General features: G+C 36.7%; 1 protein-coding gene across 2 annotated transcripts in view; it reads right to left on the bottom strand.

Moving 5' to 3' along the window:
• The window catches only part of LOC149813049 (Asparagine synthase family protein), a 176510-nt gene extending 164578 nt beyond the window's left edge, over positions 1–11932 (bottom strand). For both annotated transcript variants that reach the window (XM_089990915.1, XM_089990916.1), the window contains exon 1: positions 11680–11932. In XM_089990915.1, the coding sequence (XP_089847041.1) occupies positions 11680–11775 (96 nt within the window). In that variant the 5' untranslated portion in view covers positions 11776–11932. The remainder of the gene's footprint in view (positions 1–11679) is intronic.
• Between the last annotated feature and the right edge of the window lie 501 nt (positions 11933–12433).

The following is a 12433-nucleotide window of genomic DNA, read 5'->3' as shown; positions in this document are numbered from 1 at the left end:
TGTTTTAGATAAGACGAAATATATATATATATATATATATATATTCATAATATAAAATAAAATATTTAACTATGGGTTTGTTGGGCTGTTTAACAAAGAAAAAGGAAAAGAAATTATAGTGAATCATGTTATATATAGATATATATATATATATAAATGGGTGTTGGTCTCCTTGAAATTTCAAGTATATAGCGATGGCATGGAGGCTGTCTAGCCTTGACAGCACGCACAGGCCTGGGCTGGGCCAGTGCTGGTGCTGTCAGGCCCCAGCCGACTGGGTTGGCTCAGTCATTCAGCCTGGAGGTTTAACCCAGGGTTGACATACCAGATCCAGCTGACTGGAGTCAGCTGAATCTGTTTGGGACCCCAGCCGACTGGGTGGAAGTCTCATGCTGGAGCGAGACCCTGGTTCTTCAATGACATATAAACACGTGTTAAGAGTGGGTATTTCATCAATTGCGTGTACTTGACCAGATTGTGCGAAAGGTAGGCTTGCACTTAATAAAAATTTTCATTTTTTGCCAGTCAGGTGGAGTGTGATAGGAATTTTGTGTTGGTATGTATGTGACATGTTAAAACAGAAGTAATGCAGTGATAATTGCACATACTTGAGAATAAACACACATTGATGTTTCTTTTAAGAAAACGTGCATCTACAAGCAGGTGTGCACATGATGGAAATAGGTAGTGGTTTACTTCACATATAACATGTCATGGTTTATGCATATGGTGCATCGATGATCGAAATGAATCGTCGAGGGCTTGATAAGCCTGAGCTATGGGATTGCTTTTCCTTATTCATTTCAATGCATTGCAAAGATCATGTTTTTCTAATATTTCGTTTTATTGCACTGTTCTACATGTTTCCACGGGCCGGAGTCCTGTGATGGCTCTCGCGAGATAGATGCGAGCTCATATCTTTATTTTTGCATATGGTGTTGCAAAACTTAAGGAATGGATTTTTAATAAAAGGTAATAATAAAGCACAGTGTAATATACCTTCTGGGATCACCCATCTGGAGAATAGGGATCTTAGAGATCCGGTCTTGGAAAGACTGTGAGGATACAAAATTTCGTGTGCTTAATTTGGTCCCTTGAACCCGATATTGAGGTTTCTTCTCTTGGCCACGGTTTTAGGGAGAGTCCACCACTTTACCTGGGGGTGGTGTGTTTTGACACAGTTGTTGTTTTTGGTACCAAGAAAGTGGCACTTGTGGTCGTGAGGTGTCCCTTGTGTCCCCGACATTAGATGTGGAGGTCTAATGTTCCGAAGGTGATTCGGTCGAGGGCTAAGTTTGGAACCCAGTAATAAAATACAAATTGTGTGCTAAACTACCCTGGGAACCTAATTTGACCTCGGGGTTTGTACCCATTTGGTGTATCCGCGAGCAACGGTAATTAAAAAGAGAAATTTAAAGTTGTATGCATTTAATAGGGCATGCATATGGAAACAAAAGACTTAAGTGAAAATTTATAAAAGGGTTCATGCATTACACAAGAATCATGCAATTTCCTGTTATGCATTAGATCATGCATACTTTAATGTTTCCCTCAATCAATACATGATGTTGAGTGTGGAATGTTTATTTCTTGTTGCATGCGGAAGTTTTATTACTTGCTACTGCTTTACTGTTTTCGCATGCTTAGCATTTATAATTGTTGCATGAATAATTTCCTGAATGCTATAAACTGTCTTGTATGTATTTCCCTCAATTGTTGTATGATATATTATCTTAACCTTTTATCTCACTTGTTTCATTAAGAAGTAGTTGTGCTTAGGATTTCGATTCTGACACCCTACTTTATTGGTTTTTCGCAGAAACTGGTGATCAGTGAAGTCGACAACTACTGGGAGGGCGTTGGAGTCACAATGAGCTTTTGACAGCTTCGTTTGTGGACAGAGTGGCTCTTTCTTTTTGGTCTTTCAGTCTAACGTTCTTTTCATTTACTTATTTCTGTCAGTGGTTACGTTATTTTCTATTGGGTAAAACATTGTCCTTGAGATTAATTCTTAACTCTTGAATAAAGAGATTGGTTTGGTTTCTATGAATGATGATTGCAATTTCGTTTGTGGTGTTTGGCTATCCAGTTGGAGTTGGAACTGTGAGGACCCGGATCTACAAAAAATTGGAAAGTTTTCAAGGAAAAGTGTTTGCTACTCATTAGTAGCCAATGTTTACACTATATATACAGGGAAAGGAGACTGTGCAGCCAAAAGAAGGTGCAACATCTATAACCAATGATGATCGAATGGCTCGCCTTCTCTGGTGTTCGAGCATTTCATCGATTGAACCTTATATATTCGTTCTTTATAATGTATTTAATAAGAAATATGCTTTACATGAAGATTTTACATCTAGACATGTTTTTCGAAACATAAAAAATGGACGGCTCATAACTTTACAATACAAAGTATTGTCAACTGTTGATTTTTAGCACTTTAAAAAATGCATCTAAGTACCAAAAATTCATAATCTAAAATATGTTGCTTACTAAATAAATGATAAAGGTGCTAACAGAAATGTTGTTAAGATCAGTTCATTAGGTGAATCGGTTTCTTAAAAAAAAAAACTAAGAATCAAATTGTTTGTGAATCGACAACTTTTTACCATCAGAATGACGTGTTATTAAATAATAAAAAATATTAAACAATTTTTTAACCCCCCTTAAAATATTAATTGAATCGGTTGTGAATCTGGACTTTTTGAATCGTCATTGGGCATTGGCCGATTTAGACCAATTTTAACAACATTGGCTAACAGATAACCCTAACCACAAATATTATTATCAATAATCATAAGTTATGAAAAAATTTCTACCAATCACGGACAAGTCCACAGGGTCCCCGCTAAGTTATTAAAAAGGAACCAAAACAAACAGCTTAAAGTACCCAACCAAATATTAGGGGGAAAGCAAATTAAGATAACAACAGGGGAACAGTTGCCAAACATACCTTAGTACTCCACCCAATTTCACATAAAAACTTAAGATTTTGTAATATAGTTTTGTTATTTACTCAAGGAACCAAAATTCAAAGAATTTTCTTTTGCAATTTCCTAGATAATCAACAACCAAAATAACACTAAGGAAAATGAAAAGCACAACAAACCCCAAGAAATGAAAAGGAAAACCAAACCACACCACACCACAATCTAGGGAAATCATGAAGTTTAGATCTACATAAAATTATTGGTGCAAGAACTTATGGACTTGCACAAGTTTCTTGATGTTTTATCTTTCCACTGAATTTTCCATCGAGATTTCCATGGTTGTTCACCCCTTGCCAATGGACTAGCGGCACCCCTAGTCGTGGTTGTGCACAGGTGCGCCCAGAGGACCAAGGGACTCAGGCAGGGGGCAGCGTGGCCCAAGTGGTAGGGCTTTTGCACTGGCAGTTTGTGGTGGCAGTGGTGGTTGCGCAAAATAGGGGCCAGAGGAGTATGAGCACCAATGGTGGGGGTTGCACACAAGAAAGGGTCCTGCAGCGTCAATCAGGCAGTGGTTTGGCAAGGGGTGAACCGATGCAGAGGAGGGAGACAGAAATGCATTCAACAACAGCGGGTAGAACGGTGCCCAAGAGGGGACAACTGACAGAGCAGTGACTCTCTGGTGGTGATAGTGTTGCAGAGTGCCAAAATGATTGTGGGTCATTAGCAGCAGAGCGTAGAGTGGGGCTCAATCAGGGAGAGTAGCAACAAGGTTCAAGGGGTATGAGGGGGGCCAACAATAGCAGTGCTACTCTAGTGGTGGGCCTGGTGGCAGTGGTGGTTGCACATACCCGGCGGCCACAGAGTGAAGTGATGCTCATGCAGGGGTAACTAGTGCTGGTGGTGGTTCAACACAAGTGGGGGTCGGCAACAAGGGAGGGAAAGAGGGATCAGCAGAGTTTTCCCCAGCATGCGAGAGACACGAAGGTAGGAATAAGAGGAAGAGAGATCATCAGACTTTTCCTTGGAGAGACATGTCCTCGTAAGAAGTGTACAGGAAGGGAAGTTCTCATAAAACGAAAAGATAAATGGTAGGATTTTGTTTTTTTGTCTCATTTCGTGACTTTCGCCTCATTTTGAAATGAAAGACTAGGGACCCTTCGATCAACTAAAGGGACGGTCTATAAGAGACTGGTTCAACCAGTCTAAAACAAGAGGCCAGTTGAGCGCATTTCTCATATATATGTCACTGAAATCGCCGGTATTTTGAAAATATCATGATATTATCGAGAATATATCGCGATATTTTTAAAATACCGCCAGAAACAAAATATCGAGATAATGTCATGATATTTTTTGAGAAAATTTTTTTTATTTTAAGTTTGCATTTCCTATTTTTTGTTTCTTTTATATTTTAAAACCTTTAAAACATGTTTCTTTATATTTTTTAAAATAAAATAATGCAAAACTTATTATTTTCTTAGATTTTTGTTGTTATTTATATTTTTTTCAATTTTTTAAACTCCCGAGATATTTCCAAAATTTATCAACTTTTGAAAATATCTCCGAGAAATACCCTCGCCGAGAAATTACCTTTAACGATACAGGTGACTATGATATATATATATATATATATATACTAACTTTTAAAGAGATTTTTTTGCTAGTTATCCTGAGATTGCTGGTCTATTATCAGTTTGCCTATAAATAAGCAGGATATGATGCAAAAAAAGCTTAGAGTTCTAGTAGCAAAGCAATACATGTTTTTTCCCTCCTGTACCAATATAATATTTTGTGAAAATAATAAAATCATCGCAACGAAATTTGTCCATTTTTTCTGTTGAACAATTTCATGCTTCTCATCTCACAGGTGATCAGATATTGAAGGACTACTCACATAGAGTTGAAAGTTATGCCCCTTCTAGGAGTGATCAAATGCCTTCCCATGAAGTCTTTCTATTTAATTACCTAAGCTTAGTCAAAAGCATATTAATTTCTGTGCAACATGACACAACACCAATACTTGCATTGGCCATCCTCTGGCACTTAATATACAGTCCAAACAAGTGATAGATAGACCGAAAGCCATGTCTAAAAAGTCATCCATATTTTTCTATTTATTGAGTCTTAAATTAATGAACTATCGTTTTTCTTTTAGTAATTTTCAATCTACCTGACATCATTCCATAATGATTTTGATCCCAGTTTGGTGTTGTCTGTGCTTGTATCCCCATGAAACAGTTGGAAAAACATCACAGCATGTACAAAGTTATACCCAGATTAAATATTCATTTTAAGCTTCATAAGCTCTTTCTATTTACCATGAAAATGTCATGAGACTATCATATAGTATCATGAAAATCTGACCTCCATTAAAAACTTTCATGCACCTTTAGATTGTTATGAAAAGTATTGTCATAATCATCATCACCACCATCAAAATCACTAATACTTCATTCTGATTTTCCTGCTTCCTCTCTTCCCTAATATCCCTCAAATTTTTCATTCTGATCATTGTAAAATTAATGAGAAATTAAAACAAATGAACTAATCAAAAGAAAACCCCAATGCAAGAAATTCTTGAAAAACAAAATCAGAATTTGAAAGATACAGGCTAAGTTACAAGGATACGGATGCAATAATAGGACGTGATGCGGATATGCTGACATGTGTAATAACTCATAATTTTTTCATAATTTTTAAGCTCAAAAATATAATTTTAATTAAGTATTTATATTTAATATACCGATGGATGACTGTTTCAAATATTTGGGATCTATCATTCAAAAGTATGGAGAAATTGATGGAGATGTAAATCATAGGATAAAGGTTGGGTGGATGAAATGGAAAAGTGCAACTGGAGTGTTGTGCTTGCGATCGTAGAATGCCATTGCGGTTGAAGGAAAAGTTTTATAGGATGACTATTAGGCCCGCTTTACTATATGGTACAGAATGTTGGGCTGCCAAGAGACATCATATTCAAAAAATGAGTGTAGTTGAGATGCGTATGCTTAGATGGATGTGTGGAAATACAATAAAAGATAAGATTCGAAACGAGGAGACACGTAAGAAGGTAGGCGTTGCATCGATTGAAAATAAGATGAGAGAGAATCGTTTACGGTGGTTTGGACATATTCGGCGAAGGCCTAATAATGCTCCAGTTAGAAGGATGGAGAAATGGGAAAATATATTAGTTAAAAGAGGTCGGGGTAGGCCTAAGAAGACTTGGATGGAGATGATAGGAAAGGATATGATTGCTTTGAACCTCACCGAGGACATGGCATTGGATAGAAATGATTTGAGGAGAAGGATTCATGTGGAAGACCCAGAATGATTTTCTTTTTTGGTTCATATCACTGACCCCAATTGTTTTGGGATGAAGGCGTAGTTGTTGTTGTTGTTGTATTTATATTTAATATGGCAAAATCGTGGAAAATATTTAAATATGGGTTGACATAAACATGGGTCTAGACATGGTCCAGGGTCCACTGACAAGATCTATAAATGGTAAGAAAAATCTGCGAATTTATTTATTTCACCTTTAAATTCGAGCAAAATTCATGTTAAAATCAAGTTAAATTCAGGCAAAATTCAAGAGCAAAATGGATCTAGGACCATAGTTAGATCCGTTTTGAATCGTAGATCTCGTAGGAGATCTGATTTGTCGAATTTGGGTATGAGTTTGTCCAAAAAATGCATTTTTCTAAATTGACCGACCTCTATTTTTGGGTCATTTTCGGATTGGATCTTAGTGGACCCACTCCATTTACATTTGAGTTGATGTCCATATGGATTTGGACCTAGTCCAGGATCCATATTGACTAGTGTCACTAATGGACTGAAATCTAAATGAATTTGGATCTGGATCTCATGGGGCCAACCCAGACCCATAATCCATCCATAATTTTTTGAAACAAAAAGGAATTCAAAAACTTAAAGAGTGAATTTAAAACTTGAAGATAAATAAATATATATATATATACATAAGGGAAGACATGATAGGGTAGAGTTCTACCCATAGTAGAACTCTACCTTGGAGTTATCTAGCAAAGGGGGGAGGAGCAGGGTTAATGGAAGCGCCATAGGGCATGGAGAAGCGTGCTTCCCCGAAGTGTGTTTCGAAAGCACGAAACATGGGAGGCACCAAAATTTTGGGAAGCATGTTTCCCTATTTAGGGAAAGCGCACTTCCCATTTAAGTGAAGCTCACTTCCCCTTCTTTTTTTCATTTTTTTTCTTTCTTTTTACTCCTTTTTCGCTTCCCCCTCGCTTCTTAGGTCGCTTCCAGTTCGTTTCCTAGGTTACTTCCGAGACGATTCATGGTTCGCTTCTAAGTCGCCCCGCGCTTCTCGCTTTCTAAAATTTTGGAAGTGTCTCACTTCCCGCTTCTACTTCCTGAATCGCTTCCTGCTTTCGCTTCCCCGACTGGCAACTCTGGGGAGGAGTCACCTCCTAGAGAGACCCACTCTCTGTATAAAAGAGAGAAACAAGCTCTCTCTCAAATAGCGTGCTGAAAAAAATAGAGAAAGATAAAGGAAAGGGGAGAAAAGAGAGAAGAAGAACTGGATTAAATCCAACGTCTCCTCCTTCCTCTAAGTTTTCATAGATCAAAAAAACTGGATTAAATCGAACATGGGTTTAAGTGAGAAAACCCAACATGGGTACGGGATTCTCTTTGTCTTTTCTTAAGTGAGAAAAGAAGCGTAGGTTAAATCCAACATGGGTTTAATGGAAACACAGATTTCAATCCACAATCTGTAAATCGTGTGGGGTTTTAAAACTGGTTGAACTCGTTGTTCTGCTGGGTTCATGTAGAGTTTAAAACACTTTGTTTTAATCTGTATGATTTTCTTTATTCGGTGTATGTGAATTGATTTGAAGGTTTCTTTTTATTAACTGTGCATGAATAAGGGGTATTCTTGTTGGAAATTATTTCAGACTTGTAAAGTTGTTTTAGTCAGCTGAATCTGCATTATTACCTGTGAAAAAACTGTGTATTCTTTTATTTTAATGTGTGTTTTTAAATTTTGTTCTGAAATCTGTCATACCGCTGCTTATATATGAGCAGCGACAGCATACATATTGACAGTGTATCGCTGCTCATACATGTGCAGTGACAGCTTATACATTGACAGTGTGCTCATATATGTACAGCAACAGCATATATATTGACAGTGTATCGCTGCTCATATATGTGCAGCGACAGCATATATATTGACAGTGTATCGCTGCTCATACATGTGCAGTGACAGCTTATACATTGACAGTGTATCACTGCTCATATATATGCAGAGACAGCATATATATTGACAGTGTATTGCTACTCATACATGTGTAGTGACAGCTTATACATTGACAGTGTATTACTGCTCATATATGTGCAGTGACAGCATATATATATATATATATATATTGACAGCAAACATATTGCTGCTCATACATGTGGAGCGACAGCATATCGCTGCCCATATATGTGCAGCGACAGTAAACACACTGTCAGCATATCGCTGCTCATATATGTACGACGGCAATGTGTGATATGACTGCTATGAATCAGTTCTGCTAGTCCCAAATCTGGTCCAGTTTGAACAGATTCTGCGTGTGACATGTTGACTGTTATGAATCAGTTCTACTGGTTCTGTGACTGTTATGAATCAGTTCTACTGGTTCTGAATCTGGTTCAGATTTAACAGATTCAATGTATGATCTAAATTCATATCTAAACAGAAAAAATATGAACCTACATATGCTTATGTATATGTCAAGAATCCAAGATTTTTTGGGCTGATTGGATATCATATACATAAATATATAGAATATCAATTCAATTACATGTATATATGTCTTCATGTATACTTATAAGTTATAACCATCGATCAATGTATATATATATATATATGCATGTATATATATATATATACCAACTCATATTTCAAAGGGAAAAACAGTGTTGAGCGTACTGAAATTTATCTATGCTGTTTCAAAGATTCGATTTATAAAATTGTTGTTTCAGTGTATGTGCACTCAACCATGTTAGTATGATTCAGATTCCATGTCCATCCACTAAATCTGATATGTTTTAGCTAATGATTTAGGTGTATGGAAAGTCTGGTTTGGAAACTGATTTGAAAATTTGATATTCTTGAAGTTCTTATGACCTGAATTTTTATTTAACCCGATAAAGATCTGATCGCTATTAAACTTGTAAGATTTGATCGGTTTTGCATATTCAATTAAATTTAAGAAGAATAAATGTTGAAGCAGGTTGGTTTTAAAGGTTTGGGTTTTGGCTAATGTGATGAATTTGATAAGATTGCATTCATTCATTTGCCATGAATATGCATTGGTGATTGTGTAATGTGAACATAAGTTTGTATATTTATGTATGATTTATGTTCACTAAAATTTTGCAATGTCATGAATTATAAATTGAATTGAATAGCGGTTGTGTGTGAACCATTGATGGGGGGGCTATGGAGGCCAGAAGCATGTGTTGCTCATGAGTTAGTAGAACTGTTTATGCATTACAAAATAATTTCTGGAAATTGGTTTTCTTAAATTAATTACATTATTGAATTTGATGAGGCATGAGTCAGAACTTATTATTGTATGTTGATTTGCATAATTGTCCTAGTGTAAAGAACTCTTAATTAATTTAGTAAAAGATATCAAACAGTGTAATAATGTTTTTCCTTGATGTCCTTATGACATTGTGGGAATCTTGGATGGCGGTCGTGGGAGACCGTGAGGATACGAAACACCGTGTGCAATTGTTGTCCCCAAGAACCCGATATGTGGTTTGTGTTCTTAGTCACGGTTGTAGGAAACTTTCAACCACTTTGCCTAAGGGTAGTGTTGACTCAACTGTAATTATTGGTATACCAAGAAAGTAGCATCAATGAATGATGATTTTCTTGATGTCCCGGCATTAAATGATGATTCTTAATGTTCTGATTGATGATGATGATCCTTGATATTGGTCGGGGAACAAGTGTAGAACCAGTAATTAAAATATAAATTATGTGTTAGGCTACGACTGGGAACTGCCTTAAACCTTGGGAACTTTACTCATTTTGAGTTTTCGCGAGTTTGTAAGAAAGTGAAAATTAAAATTTGTGTGTATTTAAATAGGGACATGCATGCAAAAGCAATTCTAATAATTAACTTAAAAAAAAATTTATTCATGCATGTTGCATTGATTCATGCATCTTTAAATGTTCAACCCTTACTTTCATACATCCCTGAATTTTAATATGTTGATTTAGCATGAAATTGTTGAAGGCTTGCTTGAATTGCTTAATTGGTAAGTTGTTTTGATGAGATATTGATTGTGATTGCTCTTAAACTTATGTTTCTTTACTGTTGGATTTTTAGAGGGTCTCGTACGAGAATTTCGATTCTTAATCATTTTCTAAAAATATTTTTCAGGCTCAGTGATGAGAGAGACTCGCTAGCTGGAGGACTCAAGGTTTATGGTTTAGTGGCTTGGGTTCTGACACATGCAAGATTGGATAGAGTAGATTTGAATTTTTATGAACTTTATTGTTATATTTTGATTTAATAAATAAAATTCAGTTCATGGTTTGAATTTACTCTATGTTTGAAATGATTGATGGATTGTGAATATTGAATATGTAATATGCCCCTGGTCCTTGGGAGGCTTTCCTCAATTGTTTAAAAAAAATTTGCATTATTCAATGGTTAGTTCGGGGTCGTTACAACATGGCAGTTCTCAAAAGTTAGGACATGGAGAGAGAGAGACACAATGGAAAGCAACATTCACATGCATGCCCATGTGTGTACTCATCCATGTATGCAACATGCACACACACAAACACACATGCACACTCGCACACACACTTTCTAAATCACTATAATTAAAAACATCAAGAAATAAAAATATGCTGAAATTGAAATGTAATGTGATTAGATAATGAATTTTAAAAGAAAAAGAACGCAAGTGAATACAAAATAAATAATCAAGATTTGTCCATGAAGTGTCCCGGTGTGTCCGAGTGTCATGTCATGTCAATACGGGCTACAAATGCTAAGTGAAGTGTCCTTCTGATATAGCTACAAACATCCGTCCTCAACTCGACATCGAGGTGCCAAACGATTCGGTCAAAATATTGACTTTATTTTTATGCAATCTTGTAAGACAACCTAAATTTGAAGTGATTCCCAAAGTTTTTCTGTCTAACTTCAACAAAGGGTTCAGCATTCACCTCAGGCACACCCTAAACCTTCGGAAAACCATGCTAAGCTACAAAACAACCACAAAAGATTTCCCTGAGCACAAAAAGCATATCTCACAAATATACTTCTAAGCAATTTGGAACCATATACCATTTTGCTCACCCTCCGCAACTAATAGAGCTATAATGTAAAAAGGGCAAATACATGGAAGTTTTTCTTAGCATTTTACTCCAAATTCTACAGGAACTATTGAGATCACCATAAAAAATTCCCTCCAAATAATGAACAAACGATATATTCATCGCTGTACTCCACCATAGCAATCAGATCGCACGAAACAATGTCACCACCAAAACAAAAGAAAAAGACATCGAAAAGCCAATTCTAAAAGAGAAATAAAGATTTGACGCTAAAAGTAACATAATCACTTAGAAGCAAACAATTTGAATAGGTACGAACCAAAAAACTCTAATTTCAAACCAAAATAAAAGAAGAAGAAGAATAAGACGATTAAATTCACGTCAAAGTCGCTCAAGAAGGGGTCCAAATTTTCAAACCGCTTCGCTCCGAGACGCCTGCAACCCTTCATTTTCACGGATTACGGACGACGAATCTATCTGAACGCCCGATAGTACGAGAGCGATCCCGCACATTCTAGGGTTTCCCGGCAAAACCCTAGCGGGAATTCAAACCTCTCTCCACGCTCCCTTTGGAAAGCCAAAAGCCCTATGCCCGCCTTTTCGTATATTCTCCCCTCGAGAATTTCATTTCGGGAAATCGTGAGAGGGTGGTGTGTTCTCGCCTCGAAGACGTCCGTTAGCTACATTTCGTGTTAGGGGTCCCAATGAGCACCACTTATAAGAGCTTGTGGAGCAAGTATCCATCACTTAAGCATCGGAATTTGGTGAGGTTGCAAAGACTTAAGTATCATTTCCTACTATTTTTGTCATGAAACGATGGTTCAAAAAAAATACAAAAATATCATTCATTCAAAAGAAGGAAAATGATGATTTTGGAAAAGGACAAAAAAAGTACTTCATCCAGAAGTATGATGTTAACTCTTCAAAGTCCAAACATTTCATTTTTGCCCTAAGCAGTAAACTTTTGCGTCATCTACTATAACATGAGCTCCCTTTGACAATGCAAACTTTGTCGTCGTCTCGAGTCGAGATTTTCACTTTGTTTTTTAGCCTGTTTTACAACACATTGTCGCATTCTCGTTCTTGTCTTGTGTTACAAAACATTCTTGTATTCGTGATCGACTGGTTCAATCATTGGTGAGCATCATAGGCGAATTTGTCGGCCATCTCT

Source organism: Nuphar pumila, chromosome 16, assembly GCF_984573655.1.
Source record: "Nuphar pumila chromosome 16, dmNupPumi1.hap1.1, whole genome shotgun sequence".
NCBI classification, from domain to species: Eukaryota; Viridiplantae; Streptophyta; class Magnoliopsida; order Nymphaeales; family Nymphaeaceae; genus Nuphar; species Nuphar pumila.
The sequence above is the reverse complement of the archived record's forward strand: the minus strand, read 5'-3'. Positions and strand labels throughout refer to the sequence as shown.